Source organism: Octopus sinensis, linkage group LG18 (assembly GCF_006345805.1).
Source record: "Octopus sinensis linkage group LG18, ASM634580v1, whole genome shotgun sequence".
NCBI lineage: Eukaryota > Metazoa > Mollusca > Cephalopoda > Octopoda > Octopodidae > Octopus > Octopus sinensis.
Window position 1 is genome coordinate 1,176,445 of NC_043014.1, and position 18,455 is coordinate 1,194,899.

Genomic DNA, 18,455 nt, shown 5'->3' on the forward strand with positions numbered 1-18,455 from the left:
CACACGTACATGGCACCATTTCTTAAATATATCCATCATATTGTTATTATTATAATATATAATGATTCTGACAACCTGAGTTTGGATTTCACCAATAGTAACTGTGCCCTCATTCTACATGAACCAATAAAATAAAGTACCAGTCATGTACTGGGGTTAATGCTATTAACCCCCCCCCCATCCTCCAATATATTGAGCTTTCTGCCTCTGTCTTCAGAAATCAGTATATATTATGTTAATGCGTGGCAAGGTGTGTTAAATGCTGGCATGTGCTGTACAGTCACTGTGGCTTGAACTCTTTTGGTGCCATATTTCTGGTGGAAGGCATTGCCTTTGCTTCAATTCATTTTGAAAATAATGAAGAATTTATTGAAATAACTGTCATTTTAATAAAGCTGGTGTTTGAACCAAAAATGAACCCAAAATTTTGGTGGCAGCTTTTAATTCAGAACTCTTTGACCCTTTAGCATTCAGATTTCTTTGTCAAATGTAATGCAGATGTGCAGGAGTGGCTGTGTGGTAAGTAGCTTGCTAACCAGCCACATGGTTCCGGGTTCAGTCCCACCGCGTGGAACCTTGGGCAAGTGTTTTCTGCTATAGCCCCGGGCCGACCAATGCCTTGTGAGTAGATTTGGTAAATGGAAACTGAAAGAAGCCTGTCGTATATATGTATATATATATATATATATATATATATATATATATATATATATATATATATATATATATTTAGTGAATTGAAGAAATGGAGTTGAACGAAGATTGAACAGAAATCGTCTTCAATTCACTAATAATATTAAAATTCAATTATCCGCACCAACGCACGGTTGCAACACCATATGGTTGTACCTCCAACCGTGCTGTCTTCTGCTGTGATTTTTGCTATCAAGGTATCGGTTAAACTTTTGATTAATCTGCAACAAGATTATTCATCTTTCTATTTCACAAAATATATATATATATATATATATGTGTGTGTATGTGTTTGTCCCCCTAGCATTGCTTGACAACCGATACTGGTGTGTTTACGTCCCCGTCACTTAGCGGTTCGGCTAAAAAGAACGATAGAATAAGTACTGGGCTTACAAAGAATAAGTCCTGGGGTCGATTTGCTCGACTAAAGCGGTGCTCCAGCATGGCCACAGTCAAAGGACTGAAACAAGCAAAAGAGTAAAAGAGTATATTTATTCACATTGTTTTGAATTAATCAGGCATTGTCTTGTAGCTTCGAGATTTCTTTGATGTGATTGTTTACTTTTAGAATGACATTGTAGGATAGGTGTGAGGGGCCGGATCTGGCTGGTTTGAACATAAATCAAGTAGAATATTTAGGCCTGATATGCTAAAGGGTTAAAACAAGAAGTTCATATCATTGAAGCAAGGGCTGTCTTGGACAGGTTGGTATCAAAAGGGTTAATAACCATCATGTTTATCACCGAATCAGTCTATATAATCTGTATTGTTTGTTATGAAAGAAGCCCTTTACAAAGGCCGCGAGCTGGCAGAAATGTTAGCATGCCGGGCGAAATGCTTAGCAGTATTTCGTCTGCCGCTACGTTCTGAGTTCAAATTCCGCCAAGGTCGACTTTGCCTTTCATCCTTTCGGGGTCGATAGATTAAGTACCAGTTATGCACTGGGGTCGATGTAATCGACTTAATGCCTTTGTTTGTCCTTGTTTGTCCCCTCTGTGTGTAGCCCCTTGTGGGCAGTAAAGAAATAAGAAAGAAGCCCTTTACTACAACAGCAAGGAGTCTGTGTGTATTCTTCACACTACCAAGGAATGTCACAACTTCCAAAACAAAACTAAACCCTCCTACAAAGATAAGTATATTTGCATCCCTGACACCACCCAACACCGGCACCAACACCAGACACCGTTTATTCAAAGCACCGTTATCTGCCATTTAGTTTGCAGTCAGTCTTCCTCTTGCAGTAGTTCTTCATGCAGTAGGTATAGGGGGTGTTCAGGGCTGGTGGGGGGCAGTTTATAGTTGATTACTTTTAAATGTTCTGCTGCATTCTACAACAGAATGTGGCTGGCATCATTAGCTTCTTACTAGAATTGGCTTTTTTTTTAAAAAAAAGGAAACACAACACTTTTTTACAATCATTTAGTTTATTTTTGTTTGATTTTTTTTTATTCTGTTTTATTTTTTGAGATTCTTAGAATATTTAGAAAGTTTTATTTACACTGGCAACCATTGAGATTTTCCTTACACTATGATCATCTCTGTCTCTCTTTATCTCTCTCTTGCTCTCTCTCTCTTTCTTTGCCTCTCTTTCTTCCTTTGCCTCCCTCTCTCTCTCTCTCTATATATATATACATACACACACACACACACACACACACACACACACACATATATAATATATATATATATATATATATGTTGCTTGGCCGCATACCGAAAAATTAGAAATAGCAGTCAAGACTGTTTATTTCTATTTTCTACAAGTGGGGCTCCACAAACTACAGAATTACAGGGATATGTCTTATGAGGAGCCCCACTTGTAGAAAATAGAAATAAACAGTCTTGGCTGCTATTTCTAATTTTTCGGTATGCAGCCAAGCAACCTGTTGCCTGCCCCATTTATTTATATACAATATATATACTGAACTTTACAGAAGTTCCTACCGTTAATCGGTTATATTTACATACCGAATTCTACCAGTAAATAATTGTTGGGTTTTTTTAAAAACCATTATAGGAATTATTTACTCTTATTATTATATATATATATGTATGTATGTATGTATATATACTCACACACACATACATTTGTCTCTCCCTCTCCAATTTTTTTATTTCTAGATGGACCATATCACAAACTGTTCCAACAAAACATTTATGTTTTTTTCCAATTCTGCCCAAAATTTAGAAATAAATGAACAAACTTTGGTTGTGATTTCCAGACTTTTTTTTCTCTTTTTCCAGGAAACAAAATGGATTTTATGTCAATTCAAAACATTTAGCTAAATTTGGAATAAGTTCTTACACCATCGGGAGACAAGAATACGGTTATTCCTTCAGATATTTTGTGGGAAGAAAAAGAGAAAGAACTCTTTAAAACAGATTTTGAACAAATTTTAACACCAACCCACCTGAGACCTCTGCTGGTTCCATCACATACGTGTGGCCCGTTTTAAGGGTGTCATCTAAGTGAAATCACCCATCATCTGACATTTCCTTTTGATCTTTCAAATTCCAGATTAATATGAATTCTACGAAATTTCATCAAATTCTCAGTTATTTAAAGAATTCTGTCTGTTAAAAGGGTTTCATGAAGGGTTTCTGTGTTCTTGTCTCTCCATGGTGTTGTCAAAACTTCACTAAATTCTCAAACTTTTTCACATGATTTTTCACTGCCACTGATTTCCTGAGACTCTGCTTATCATTTTAATGTTTAATTAATTTACCATTATTAAAAGATTAAAGTGGTCATCTCTTAATTTTCTCTCAAGATCAACACTGCTAAAGATGTGTGTGTGTGTGTGTGTGTGTGTGTGTTTGTGTGTGTGTGTGTGTGTGTGTGCATCTTCTGATTTGTCATTCATTAGTAATTAATGTGTGTTTTGTTAATTGCTTAATTAATATTTGTATTTTTCAGGTGTTTGTTGTTGTTGTGCTTTAGTTTGTCCCGTTCCGTTTACAGATGCCGTGTAAGGAAGCTTCATGTTTACAGACACCATGTAGTGAAATTCATTAGACAGATTCCATGTAGAGATTCTGCTACATGTAGTAGTGACCCTGGTGAGGTGACATGTAGAGTTGCCTTTCAAGGGTCCTGGATCGAGGAGCTAAGTGGGAGTACTGCATGTAGCTGTCATGTAGGAGTACTCATGTAGAGATGCCAGTGTAGTGGTGACGTGTAATGACCACCACCACCCACTTCATGGACAGTAGTGAGGAACTGTTTACAGTTCAAGATGTGTTGTTCTGTTCTCAGAAAGAGGATGAAATCTAGGGTCAATACTTTGGGTGGTGGCCATGGCGGTCATCCTCCTGACCTGTTGTTTCTTGTCAGTTTGCTCTCGCGCCCTTTCCCTACCTTCCTTTTTTATCTCCTTCAACCAGGTATCTCATCTATAGCGAGACACCTGTGCTTCTCCTCAGACATACTTCAGCCTGTTGACACCTGACATGAAATCACCCACCTCCACCTTCCCCTTGCAAATACTTCCTCTTTGTCACAACAGCTTCTTCCCCTTCCCCCTTCCCTTGTTCTTTTTCTGTCTAACATGTTTAGATGACAGCCTCACCAGTGCCAGTGGCACAAAAAAAAAACAAAGCTCCCCCCTCCCAGTACGCTCTGTAAAGTGGTTGGCATTAGGAGGGGCATCCAGCTGACATTGAACCCTTGATAATGACCTTGCACCTCCCCAGATCCTCTCAAAGCATCCAGTGTATGCTATCATGGAAAACTGGCATTAAATGATGATGATGATGATGATGATGACGACAGAATTTGAAATCAGTATCAGTCACTTTGTTTATACCAATACTTACCAATGTGTGTGTGTGTGTGTGTATATGTGGTCAATTATTGAATATGTCTTGTATTACTAAAATCTATACCACTATGGCACTCCGTCGGTTACAACGACGAGGGTTCCAGTTGATCCGATCAACGGAACAGCCTTCTCGTGAAATTAACGTACAAGTGGCTGAGTACACTGGTAAATGCCACTGTATGAATTCATACAAAGTAGTAACCATGTAATAGTCGACCCCATAAATTTGACCTTAAAAAATGGTCTAAAAAATTTGGTTTTTGCACAAGTATATATGGTATGTATGTTCATGTGTGCGCTCGTGTGTGTGTATGTGTATGTGTGTGTGTGTGTGTGTGCGGTCTTTTATTAACTGTATTTTGATTTAATAACCATTGACCTCGATTTATGTGTGTCTTAACAAATTTCGTTTTGCATGTAACCACTCTTATTCTTTTTCCAGTGTTTTCAGTTCTCCTCAGCCGTAGCCCAGGCATCCACACATTTGCCTGGTTGCCGTACACCAAACCACTTTAATTAAAATCCAAATAACTTGATTAACCCTTTAGCATTGAGATTACTCTGTCAAATATAATCCTTATCTATTCACGTTGTTTTGAACTAATCATGCTTTATCTTGTAGCTTCAAGATTACAATGATGTGATTGTTTGTTTTTAGAAGGACATTGTAGGGTAGGTGTGAGAGGCCAGGTCTGGCTGGTCTCACCATAAAACAAGTAGAATATTTCAGCTGGACATGGCCAACTTAAATGCTAAACGGGTTGAGGAACAAAACCCAACAATTTAAAAAGTTTTGCTTTTTGGTTAGTAATCCATCAATTAAGACCTCCTGACTTTGGTAAAGTTTGAGATATTAGAATCCCGTGTCCAAGAAATAAAAGTTCCTTATCTTTTAGTTGTTGACTGGAAGTGGGTAGAACTACTGTGGTGGGGGTGTACGATAAATGACTTCATTTTAAGGTATGATTATTGTATGTGTTAATTACTTGGTTATGTATGTTAATTAACTAGTTATCTTTGTTAATTACCTTGTATGTTACTGTTTCTTTTTTATTGGTATATATGTGTATACATGTTTGTTTGTATATATATATATATATCATATATGTATGTATCTTGTATATTGTGTATTAGGTAAATATATATATATATATGTGTGTATAAATTGTAATAATGAGGTCAAAGCAAATAATATTTTGAAGTAATTTACTCCATATGTTTCAGGTCTGTAATATATAATGGGAAATGCATCCATTATGTAAGATCTTCATCAGTTCAAACATTTCAAAATATTTTTATGCATTTCCAATTCTATATTACACAAACCTGAAATGTAAGTATTAAATGATTTCAAAATAATCACTATTTTGTTTGACACTGTTATCCCAATTAATACGACTTGGTGCCAGTACAAACGAGCTGGTTTTGACTCCATTTGTATGGATACTCTAACAATGTTTCGGAGAAGTTTGTTACATTTGACTCAAGTCAAATATTCTGGTACTGTGTGCACCACTTAGCATATTATGAAATAAAAAAATATATATATATATATGTATCTGTGTGTGTATGTATGTATATATGTATATATATAATAATAATGTGTATTTCTTGTTGAAATACTTACTTGGTTCCACTCCATACATCAATGCATTCACATACATACATGCTTATACACATATACATCCTCAATGTAGAAATTTCTTTTTATATGATTCTCTTTCAGTTTCATTTTCTATAAATGTCTACTATGATTAACTCCATATATGGTATGGCGTTAAGTGTCTCTCTACTTTTAATGAAGTAGTCTATATATATATATGTATAATGTGACACATAGCCACTCATACATACATGTATGTATATATATACATATACATATATATGTATGTATGTATGTAGAAGTTTATAACAATGTCTGTATTATATGACATATGACAGAAGGAAAAATGCCTGACCCAGTTCCAGGATTTGAACACTGCATCCTTTGTATGTTGTGTTAGGTCAAGTATGGCACGTGTGTCACTTCCACATGAGCAACTTCCACATGTGCCACTGTCACATGTGCCACTGCCACATGTGCCACTGCCACGTGTTGCTGCATTCACCATTTATTGGTATTTGCTCAGGTCGTTCCAGGCAACTCTTTGAGCAGTTAGTCCCTACCTCTTTTGGGTAACCATGGTAATTTGTAGAACAGTCACCTGACCTGGAATGGATGTTTGGTTCAACCCCCACTGTGGGATTTGTTCCTTTCTGTCAGTTAGGCCTCACATCTAGACATCTTTAATATACTTTTATATATATATATGTTTGTATGCTCTTATTATCTACGAAGATATATATACACATAGCTAGCTAAGCAGCCTGCGATTTCATCTCCACGGTAGGTATCCAAATGCTTTAGTTTCATTCTAGAAACATTTACTTTTTCAATTCCAATCACACATAAGTCTTCTTCTTTTTACCAGTTACAGCTTTTTACACTGCAGTACATAGGTTTCGTATCAACTTACCTGTTAATGGCCAGCCAGCCTCATATTTTCCCCGTCTTCTTGAAGAATACGACGTACTGCCTGGTAGGAAATGTTTTTCATCGGGTTTTCCTTGCCATTCCTCATAGCTGCACTATTGCTAAGTCAAGAATTTATCTGAAATGATTGGACAGCACTTGAAATTTGGCAATTTGTATTTCTAGACAATCGTATAAGATTTCTTTTACTTATATGTATACAATATTTTGTGCATATATATATATGTATATATATATATGTTATGATTTATCCCTCATGTAAAAATGAGATTATATATAATGGCTAAGATTCTATATGAGCCATATTAAATGGTATAGATTTATAAACATTAAATTTTACTTCAGTATACACACTTGAAACAGCAGAAATCAAAATAATGATGTCTCTATTCATTTATAACACATTCACACACATACATATGTATATATATATATATATATATATACATATGAATGTAGAACAGTGAACATGTTTTAAAATTTGATGTACACACAATTATATCCAATTCTTTATAAAAACAGATTAACATTAAGCACTGAAGAATTGCTTTTTAATGGAGAATCGGTTGGTTTAACCCTTTAGCATTGAGATTCCTCTGTCAAATGTTCTTCTTATTTTATTCGCATTGTTTGGAATCAATCAGGAATTACCTGACTGCTTTGATGTTTTGATCATGTAATTGTTTTCTTTTACAATAACAATGAAGAATAGTTGTGAGAGGCCGGTCCTGGCCAGTTTGAACTTAAACGAAGTAAAATATTTTAAGGTTGGATGTGGCCAGTTTAAATGCTAAAGGGTTAAGCTTTTACAAGAAGAACGGTGACAACCCTTTTCCTGTCACCCATCTTCTTGTATACGAAATTGAACGACAAAGCAACAAGAAATTATGCTATGAACTTCACTAGCTTACTGTTTATAAGGTGATGTACATGCACTCACCTCTGAGTGCACTGCATCTCGTAGCAGAAACAGCTGTAAGCCAATGAAGGCCATTGCATAATTTCTTGTTACTTTGTCTTTCATTTAATTTTATATTACTGCTCTGTACTCAACTAACGCTTTATTCTAAAGTATATCTGTATTGAGTTCTAACATCAGGTTATTGCTATCACTATGCCTAAACAAAATATTAATACACGTATATATGTATATATATATATATGAGGTGGTATTAAAAGGTCCCCAGATTAATTATCTTTAATAAAAAAAATAACTTATTTACCTAATTTTAACATCATTTCCTTTGAAACAGTCATCTTACTCAGCAATTCACCAGTCCCAGCGTCTCCGTCACTTTTAGAATCAGCCTGGAATTCGTTTTCCATAAGTGAGTTGAGGACCTTCTGAGATTCACTCTGGATCTCGACAATGGTGTTAAAGCGGCAACCTTTGAGCTGCATTTTCATCTTGGAGAAGGGATGGAAGTCCGCAATTGCTAAATCTGGTGAATAGGGAAGGGGCAGGAGTGATGCCATGTTGTTTTTTGTGAGAAACTCACAAGTGAGGAGAGCTTGATGAAGAATTAATTTTTTTTTCTGTGCTCCACAGATCTGGTCATTTTGGCCGAATGTCCTCCCCCAAATGCTTCAAAATGTCACAGCCTGGCTCTGGGCTTTGAATTCTTGAGATGCAGCCCAGTTCTATGGCTTTTGGGAAAAAAAAACCCATCAGTATGCTCTTGAATGAGCTGCAGCTCTGCCATCCTTTTGAAGCACTTTTGCCTCTCAAAATATTGCATACAACTCGTCACCGTAAGCGCTTACCGAAACATGCTCAAGGTCTCTGTAGCAGACTTCCCAAGTTTATTGCAAAGTTACACATTGGCTCTTTGTTCCTGTCCATGACAAAATCACAAAGAACATAAATTTCAGAACTTGCGAAGTAAACACAGTGATGTCACGTGACACACTGCCTCAGGAAAGTCACTGCTAGCTCTCAATGTGCACACAACCGTGTGGTGCCATCTGTTGGTGTGCTACAGAACTAATCCAGGAACACTTTGATACCAACTTGTATATATATATATATATATATATATACACACACAAAATTTAATAAATACTAAAGCCATGCTCTATATCCGTCTAATGCCTAATTCTGAAGCAGATGTAGATTTAGTTCTAACAGCAGGCTATCAGCATTGCTATGCCTTAGCACAATATTAATATTTATAAAATATATACATTAATACACGTACACTACACCTGTCAGGTGCATTGTACCTGTAATTAAAGGTACAACCTTGTCACTGTGTTATGTTCATTCTACCTAAAAATTTTGTTACAGGTACATGTGTCTGTGGAATACTTACCCAGTAATGCTAATTAAATGAATCAGGTGATTAGATGCAAATGGACAGTTAGAAATTATAAGCCAGGTCCCTTTGTGAGGTAAAATTACAGAAAAAGAGTTTGAGGGAACTTCTGATTGGGAGTGGAAAATCCCACATTTCCGTGGTTCTGAGCTGGGGTCCATACAGTCTTTAGGGGTTCATAAGATTTTGCTGTTAAAATTTATCTGCAATAAATTGCTTAGTCTTCTACAATGCACCAAATATTGTAAGAATTTATTTCTACAATTCCTAAAATATGATTTTTTAAACATTGAATATCTTTGAGGACCCATCTAAAATAGGAATCAAAGGAGTTGAGAAACTCTGTTGGCAGCAGGGTGGGGAGCTGGGCATCAGGTATTTTAGGATAGACTAATGTACCATACATAGGTTTGTGTGTGTGTGTGGGGGGGGCGATGATGATTCCTGGAAATAAGGTAAATGGAGGGGTGGAGGGTGGAACGTCAAATGGACAGGTTATGAACATGTGTAGTGGCTGTAGTTTAGGGGGTAGATACAGAGTGGTGTGGTTAGTGATGAAGTGTAGAAGTTGTGTAGTGTTTTATGGTTGAGAATGGATGAGATACAGGTGGGTGTAGGGGTGGGCGGTGGGGGTTATGTTATCAGCTTCTGCTCCACCTCAACAACATCCCTGGCAGACATTGCTTTCTAAATATAACCCCCGGACCCCCCCCCCACTCCTCTTTGGAACAAACTGATTCAACTTGTTTTTCTGTTAATGTCTGTGTGTCCCTCCTACTTCCCTTCTATCAACTCCAGCTGGAGAAGGAATGGCTTTTCTTCGTGTTTTTTCTTAATTTCTTGGCTGGTTACTCATTAGTAGGTTCACTTCTTAAGTGCACCCCCACCCCCGCCACCACCACCACCACCACCACCTCCTCTCCCTCCACACACACTGAGAGGGGTGGTGTAAGTGGTGGAGAAATGTCAAGAGCGTTTCTGATTTCTTCTCTGAATCCATCCTCATTATGGGAGGATGCTGGCCTCTGTTTACATTATTACATTACAAATATTTATAGTTCAACTACCTCTCTCTTCCCCACCCATCTCTCTCTCCCCCCCTCTCTCTGTATACAGGTAGGCTGTAGCCTTTTTATAGTCTAATAAAATGCAACATGACTTTAACTCATGAAAAATTTTCCAAAAATTTGTGGAAATTTGCCTCAATATTAGGTAGGAACTCCAGATCCACACCTTTCCCCTTGTGATTCCTAGACTTAATTAAATTCTCCATAATAGACTGATCGAAGTTTATCCATTCTTTGCTTAAAAGTGATGTTAATTTTGATAATCTTGCTCACCCCCTTCTTTCAAGATGTTTCTTTGTGGGTTCTCTTGGATTAAAATCAGGGATTTAAGTAACTACTTTCAGGAATTTGATTCTGTGGGTTCCTTCCCAAATTGGTAATATCTGGCTTGTATGGTATGAGGCTCCATTTTGTTGAATAAAAATTGGTCTTCTTAGCAATTTCTACCCTGAAATAAATGGTTAATAGGCCAGATATGATCAACATTTTTTAGAAATTAAGCTGCATGAGACATGAATTATCATCGAGGAGCAGGTCACACTACTAAAATTATTCAAAGCAATTGTTTGCTAGGCTTCCATGACTGCTAACAGACCCTTTTTCAATTATTTACCCATGAGCAATGGTAGAGGTCTTTTCCTATCAACTGCGGGAGTCAATGTTGTTAGAAATACATACATGTGTATATATATATATAAAGGGAAAGTTTATGAAAATAAACAAAAGACGAAGGCAGGTGGTGTACAAACAAACAAATGTATTAGTATAGCGCTCAGGAATAGAAAAATCTTTTATGTTTCGAGCCTATGCTCTTCAACAGAAAGATACACAGAAAAAACAAGGAGAGAAAAAAATGCGTGTAGGAGCTAACGATCTATCATGGCATCCTGACTTCGGACAGTGATGAGACACTGGAAGGACAGTAGGGGAGATAATAGGGTCAAGTGACTTCCTCACTTGATTGTGATCGACCAGACTATTGAATGTTGTTATACATTGCTGGTCACAATGTGCTTTCGTCCTTTTAACTTTTGAATGTTACCACTCTACTGGTTAGGTGAGCAGGCCAACATTCCACTCAGTCAGTAAGTTAGTCCATCATGGGGTGACCCATTTACAGCTAGGTGGACTGGAGCAATATGAAGTGAAGGGTTTTGCTCAAGAGCACAACTTGTCACTTGTCCAGGAATCAAACCCATGATCTTTAGATTGTGAGTGCAACACCCCATCCACTGGGCCACTCACCTTCATATATATGTATATGAGGATAATACATAGGCACAGGTATGACTGTGTGGTATGAAACTTGCTTCCCAACCACATGGTTCCGGGTTCAGTCCTACTGCATGGCACCTTGGGCCGACCAAAGCCCTGTGAGTGGATTTTGTTGGTGGAAACTGTAAGAAGCCTGTCATATATACATATATATATATATATATATATATATATATAATATATATATATATATATATATATATATATATATATATATAAAGAGAGTGAGAGAGCGAAGGAAAGAAATGTGCACAGAAAGTCTTCCAATTGTCCATATTAGTTTCTTTTTGCTAAATCGTTTGGCCATAAAAAGCAACAAATTTTCCTGCAATTTTTGTTCTTTCAAGATGAGAAATATTTCTTCTTCATTTTTCTGTGAAACTGTCAGAGGTTTAACCACACAGAACCAATATAATAATAATAATAATAATAATATAATGATAATAATAATAATAGGCGAGCTGGCAGAAACATTAGCATGCCGGGCAAAATGCCTAGCAGTATTTCGTCTGCCGCTGCGTTCTGAGTTCAAATTCCGCCAAGGTTGACTTTGCCTTTCATCTTTTCGGGGTCGATAAATTAAGTACCAATTATGCACTGGGGTCAATATAATCGACTTAACCCATCTGTCTGCCCTTGTTTGTTTCCTCTGTGTTTAGCCCCTTGTGGCTAGTAAAAGAAATAGATAATAATAATATAATAATAATAATAATAATAATGTAATGATAATAATAATAATAATATAATTATAATAATAATATAATAATAATAATAATAATCCTTAAATCCTTAAAAATGTTTTAGCCCGAAGGCCGCGGCCATGCTGGGGCAAATAATATTATTATAATAATGTATAAACTGTAGGGTGACACGCTAAATCATAAATGACAGTTTTTTCACTTCTAATGGTTTCCTTGTTGGAGGATTAATAGGACTTTTGGTTTTTTTCTTTCTTTATCCTTAGAGATTGAATTTCTGCTTCAGGCCAAAGAAAGACTGTGACATTTTCCCAAAATAGATGTTACTATTTGACCATCAACACCTCTGTGGTCTTGGTTACTGCTCATCCATCATGGCTACTTCGTTCCTCACACATCCAGACGCACTCAATATGACAGCCATGTTGTAAATTATAATATTTTTTTCCTCTCCATATGGATATGATGCAGATTGTCTTGTTCAGTATTTGTTCATTTGTTTTTGCCTCCAGTTATTGTTTCCCGTGATTGTATGGGTTAGATGAATACACACACACACGTGTATATACATGGTCTGATCAATAAGTATCCGGACTGTTGCCATAGTAACAAAGCTAAATCACGCAGAGGGAAGCCACTTGGCAAAGATTGACCTTAAACTCTGCTATGCATGCGCACTAAGTTTCAGTGTTCCAGCTCACTTCTGCTGTTTACAGCAGTGCTTGGAAGGAACGTGTGTAGCATGTGATCATAGCATTGGACATGACAGAGAAAGATGTCGTGGCAATATCTGTTCAGAGGCCTGCGCAAAGTTGCAGGAAGTGTTTGGTGAGGAGTGTATGAGCTGCACACAAGTGTACGAATGGTTCAGACTTTTCCAAGATGGCCGAAAAAATGTCACCCAGAAGAATTGAGAAAAACATTGCAGATGTGCATGCAGCTGTGGAAATCGTTGAATCACCATCCGTGAGTTATCAGAGGATGCGCAGATTAGTTATGGTTCAGTTCAGTCCATTATCACTGAAGATTTGGGTATGAGACGTGTGTCTGCCAAGTTTGTGCCAAAACTACTTTCAGCTGACCAAAAAGACACAATCAAGATCTTCTTGATTGTGTTGAGAATGATGGAAACTTTTTGAAAACTTTGTATAAGCCTCTCTGTAGGTATCACCAAGCTTTTGGCAAAATTTGATGCAAATTCTCTGCTCAACTTTCTCTGTCATGGTCAATGCAATGATCTTATGCTACACACCTTCCTTCCAAGCACTGCTGTAAACAGTGGAAGTGAGCTAGAATGGTAAAATTTAGTGCAAATGCACAGCAGACTTCATACCATGTATTTGTATATCTATTTGTGTGTATACACACACATACATACATACATACATACATATATATATATATATATATATATATATATATATACATACTGCTGCAGTGCTTTACAGCTAGATTACCCTTCCTGATGCTAAAACCTGTTTTGCCAAGTAAGGAGTCTCTTATTCTTAAAAAGTGCGAAGTGAGTTGATGATATGACAACAACAATGGCACTGCTCATAGCTTTGGGGCGTTTGGAGAAATAAAAGTATAAACACACAAATGAAAGGCTGTTTACAGATTCCATCTAGCAAGTTTACTTACAGGGCATTGGTTGGCCTGAGACACATATTAGAAGACACTTGTTGAGGGGGCTGCACAGTGAGACTGAACCTAAAACTCCACAGCTAGGCAGCTAACTTCTTAGCCCCTCACCTATGCTTGTTAACTTACCTGTCCTAACAGAATGTTGTATTAAAAATTGATGATTTCTCCACTAATTAGTCTTATCATTTATAGTGTTGTGTTTAATCCAAACAAGGTTTACTTCTTTGAGAATTTCCACTTTATATTTGTTTGGAGATGTTTTGTTCCAAGCAGTATAAAATAGTACTTTATTCCATACAGTACTCGATATAGTCTATTGCAGAGAGTATAAAATATGGTTATTCCATCCAGAAGGTTTCATTCTCAGAGTTGCCATTTTTTTTACGGCCATATCACTTTGAAAACACCGGTTCTTGTCCGATCACTGAAGTTAAGCAAAGTTGAGCCTAGTTAGTACTTAGATGGGTGACCGCTTGGGAAACCTAGGTGCTGTAAACGTCTTTCTCTCTTTTGAGTGGTTGGCGTTAGGAAGGGTATCCAGCTGTAGAAACACTGCCAGATCAGACTGGAGCCTGGTGCAGCCCCTGGCTTCCCAGATCCCGGTCGAACCGTCCAACCCGTTCTAGTGCGGAAAACGGACGTTAAACGATGATGATGATGATTCAACAGAAGGTATCCTTCATTCCATCCACAAGATATTTTTAAAGATTCCATTAAGTTCTTCTTCTCTGTATCCACCACCTGAATCCAATGCCATGTCTTTATTACCATAAATAGTCTCAGACGGATCCGAATATGTCATCTTTGGTCAACTCCCGCTTCCTTACTGCACTTTCTCAGGACACTCGATGTGGGGTGAGAGGAAGTGGTGAGTAAGTCAGGAGCACCTGGGTAAAGTGGACATGAGGGGAGAGAGAGAGAGAGAGCTCCAAGGAACTGAGGCCCCTGTTGTAGCAGTAGAAAAGGCAGGGAGAGGACATGCATCTAACCCATACCAACATGGAAATATGGATGTGAAAACGATCATTGTTTCTTTTGCCCCACCCTACCTCATGTATGTGTGTATGTATGTATGTGTGTGTGTGTATGTATGTATGATTATATGTATGTATGTATGTATGTATGCATGTGTGTGTATGTATGTATGTATGTGTGTATGTATGTGTGTATGTATGTATGTGTGTATGTATGCGTGTGTGTATGTATGTATGTGTGTGTGTATGTATGTATGTGTGTATGTATGTATGTATGTATGTATGTATGTATGTATGTGTGTGTGTATGTATGTGTGTATGTATGTGTACACGTATCTATTTGCATGTCTGTACGCAAGTATGTGTATATGTGTTTGTGTATGTGTGCGTGTATGTATATGTCAGGCCATGAGATGAATATATGATCATGTATGTGTGTGTGTATGCATGTTTCTTGGTCGGGTGGGGGTCAATGGGGGGGGGGCTAGCAGTTAGTTTGTGGAGAAATGGAAGTTACAGGATTAAAATGTTTTTCTTTTTTGTTTTGTATGTGTTTGTATTTATTATTATTATTATTTTTCAAATTCTATTTCGAGTTTGAAGATTTGGGAATTTGGGAATTTACTCTGTCAGAATTTATATTTTCATAGATTCTTGTTATAATTGATAAGTTGAAATTTGATAAGGCATCCTAGCAATAGATAGAGATTCCTTGAGTGCCGAAGGGTGGGGAGTGAATGTGTGTGTGTGTGTGTTAGGGAGAGGTAAATGTATTCAATGAACAGCCAACACTTCCCCAAGGAGATGTGTGAGTCATGGTTTTTTTTATCCTCTCCCCTCCCCTCAAAAGCCTTTTATAGGAGGAGCAGACGTGGCTGTGTGGTAAGCAGTTTGTTTCCTAACCACATGGTTCCTGGTTCAATCACATTGTGTGGCACCTTGGGCAAATGTCTTCTAAGATGTCAGAGTAGAGGAGGAGGAGGAGGATCTTTGGGAATTGTCTTTGGTAGCAGCAGCAGCAACAGTAGTAGTGTGGTGGTGGTGGTGGTGGTGGTGGTGGCAGTGGTTGTAGTAATGATGATGATGATGATGATGATGGTATTAATGATAGCTGACATAACAATTTTTAAATATGCTTCATGCAAGTATGAAGTCTAAGATATTTTAAGGGAGAGAAAATGTGAAGTTGTGGCATGCATTACTTTCTGAAGGTTAGTAAAGGCGTGAAGTGAAATGGTTCCTACAAAGAATTCAAATTAGTTGAAATTTGTTTCAACTGGAATTTCCCAAAAGTTGTGTTTGTTCAGCCAGATAGAATTAGCAACAAAATTCTGTCCTCAGAGAATTACTAACCAAATCTTGGCTCGTTAGAATTAGCAACCAAACCCCAACTTATCAGAACCAGAAACAAAATGCCAGTCTATTACAGACACCAATTAGTAACCAATTCTCAACCTGTTAGAATTAGCAGCCAAACCCTGCCCTGTGAGAATTAGCTACCATACCTTAACCCTTTTGTTACTGCATTTCTGTTGAGATGCTCTGTGTTTCTTTCAATTAATTTTAAATATATCAAAGAATTTAGTAAATTAACTTCGTTATCATTAAGCTAGTGTTAGGAACATAAATTTTAACTAAGATTTGGTGGAAGATTTGAATTCAAAACTTATGAAAACAAGACATTTATACTAAAGAGCCACACCGGTTTCAGCCAGTTGGTAAGGAAAGGGTTAAACTCCTACAAGTAACAGTTAAATTTCTTCAACCCAGAAAAAATATGGGAAACTTGGGGTTCACTCAGCATGTGTTGCTGTGAAGTTTTGCTTTGGAGACTATGTCTGTGGGTAACGGTGTTAGTATTAGTAGTATAAATAGTTGCTGTTGTATTAGTATTCACTGTCTTTACTAACAATTACATCCTGTCATCATATTGTAGTGAAATGCATGTTGAGTATTGGTGAGAATGAACTCATCCTACATTTCTGAAAGATTACAGTTCCATCTAATCCTGTTTGTTTCTCTTCTTATCCATGGATGATATTGACTCATCCATGGATCCTATTGACTGATCCATGGAATAAAACCAGAATAACTGTACTAGGCTGGTCTCTTACCTTATCATCATTGATATGAACTGATCCAAGGATCAGCTTAACTGATCCATTGATAACATCTCATCTTCCGACCTGATCATCTTCTCTTAATTTCCCCATTCTGATTGTTTGTAAACGTTGCTATTTTATTGCCAAATTTCAATTGTGGTCTGATCCAGGTAATGTCATCTGACACAGAGACTTAGTTGGTTGCTGACCTGTGTGTGTTTGCATATTTATATATATATATATATATATATATATATATATATTATATATATATATATATAATATATATATATATAATGATGAATGTTGGAGGTAGATATTTAGTGTTCAGTTTAGACTCCTCGGAATATGAAGCAGCAAGTGCTAAAAGTATTATTATTATTATTATTATTATTGTTATTATTTTTATGTTGTTATTATTACAATGTATGAGCTATTTCATTGGTATTTTGCTTTTTAGTTATTGAATAGTATTGGTAGTAGCAGTAGTTGTAGTAATAGTAGTAGTAGTAATAATAATGATAATAATAATAATAATAATAATAGTAATAGTAGTAGTAGTTGTAGTTTTACTAGTTGTCACAAATGTATCCGGAATAAGAACAATAATAACCAACATTACATTATAACTTTTACAAATGCATGACCTTAATAAATGCGTTGTACACATGTATGTTTGTGTTCATATTTATATATATTTGTATATATATATATATATATTATATATATATATATATATACAAATAAATATATTACATACATATATATATATATATATATATGAACTAGAAAGACAGATAAATGCAAGTGGGTTTGATGAGTGTATTTACATTCAGTACAAAATAGAGATTATGGAACTGAGAATCCAAAAATCAGTTATGCAATGGTCTTATCTTGACATCTGTTTCAAACACACGATAGCTTATATCATAATTATGTTCTTTACATAACAAAGACCCATAATCTCATAACTGTATGGAAGAACCCAAGTCACTATGGATCCATTAGACTAGGCCAGGCCACCATCGTCAGAAGAATGCGGCAAAAGGAATATTTCATAGTGTTTATAAATATATAGGTTTACAGGGATTAGGGTGGGGGAGAGAGGAATTGGAAGAAAAGAGTAAGAGAAGGAGGAGTGTAAGAAAATTATAGTTGTAAGAGGCAAGAATTAAAAGTAAAAACCAAAAATGGGAGGCTATTCATAATGGTAGAATTATAAGGATTTAAGGTAATGAGAAAAGGTTTTGTAGTAGAGAGACCTTGCTGTGATGTAATATAATGAATGATTCATGCCAATATAATTGACAAGGTCATTGATTTCCTGTGTAGG

General features: G+C 36.6%; 1 protein-coding gene and 1 non-coding gene across 2 annotated transcripts in view; both read left to right on the forward strand.

Annotated features, from left to right (window-relative positions):
- Nucleotides 1-18,455, forward strand: part of LOC115221311 (palmitoyltransferase ZDHHC3-like) — a 67,907-nt gene that overhangs the window by 23,932 nt on the left and 25,520 nt on the right. The window contains exon 4 of the mRNA XM_036510633.1: nt 6,986-7,093. Coding sequence (XP_036366526.1) covers nt 6,986-7,093 — 108 coding nt within the window. The remainder of the gene's footprint in view (nt 1-6,985; nt 7,094-18,455) is intronic.
- LOC115221863 lies at nt 14,426-14,544 on the forward strand. The gene has a single exon (XR_003882667.1). It is a non-coding gene; the product is annotated as a 5S ribosomal RNA (ribosomal RNA).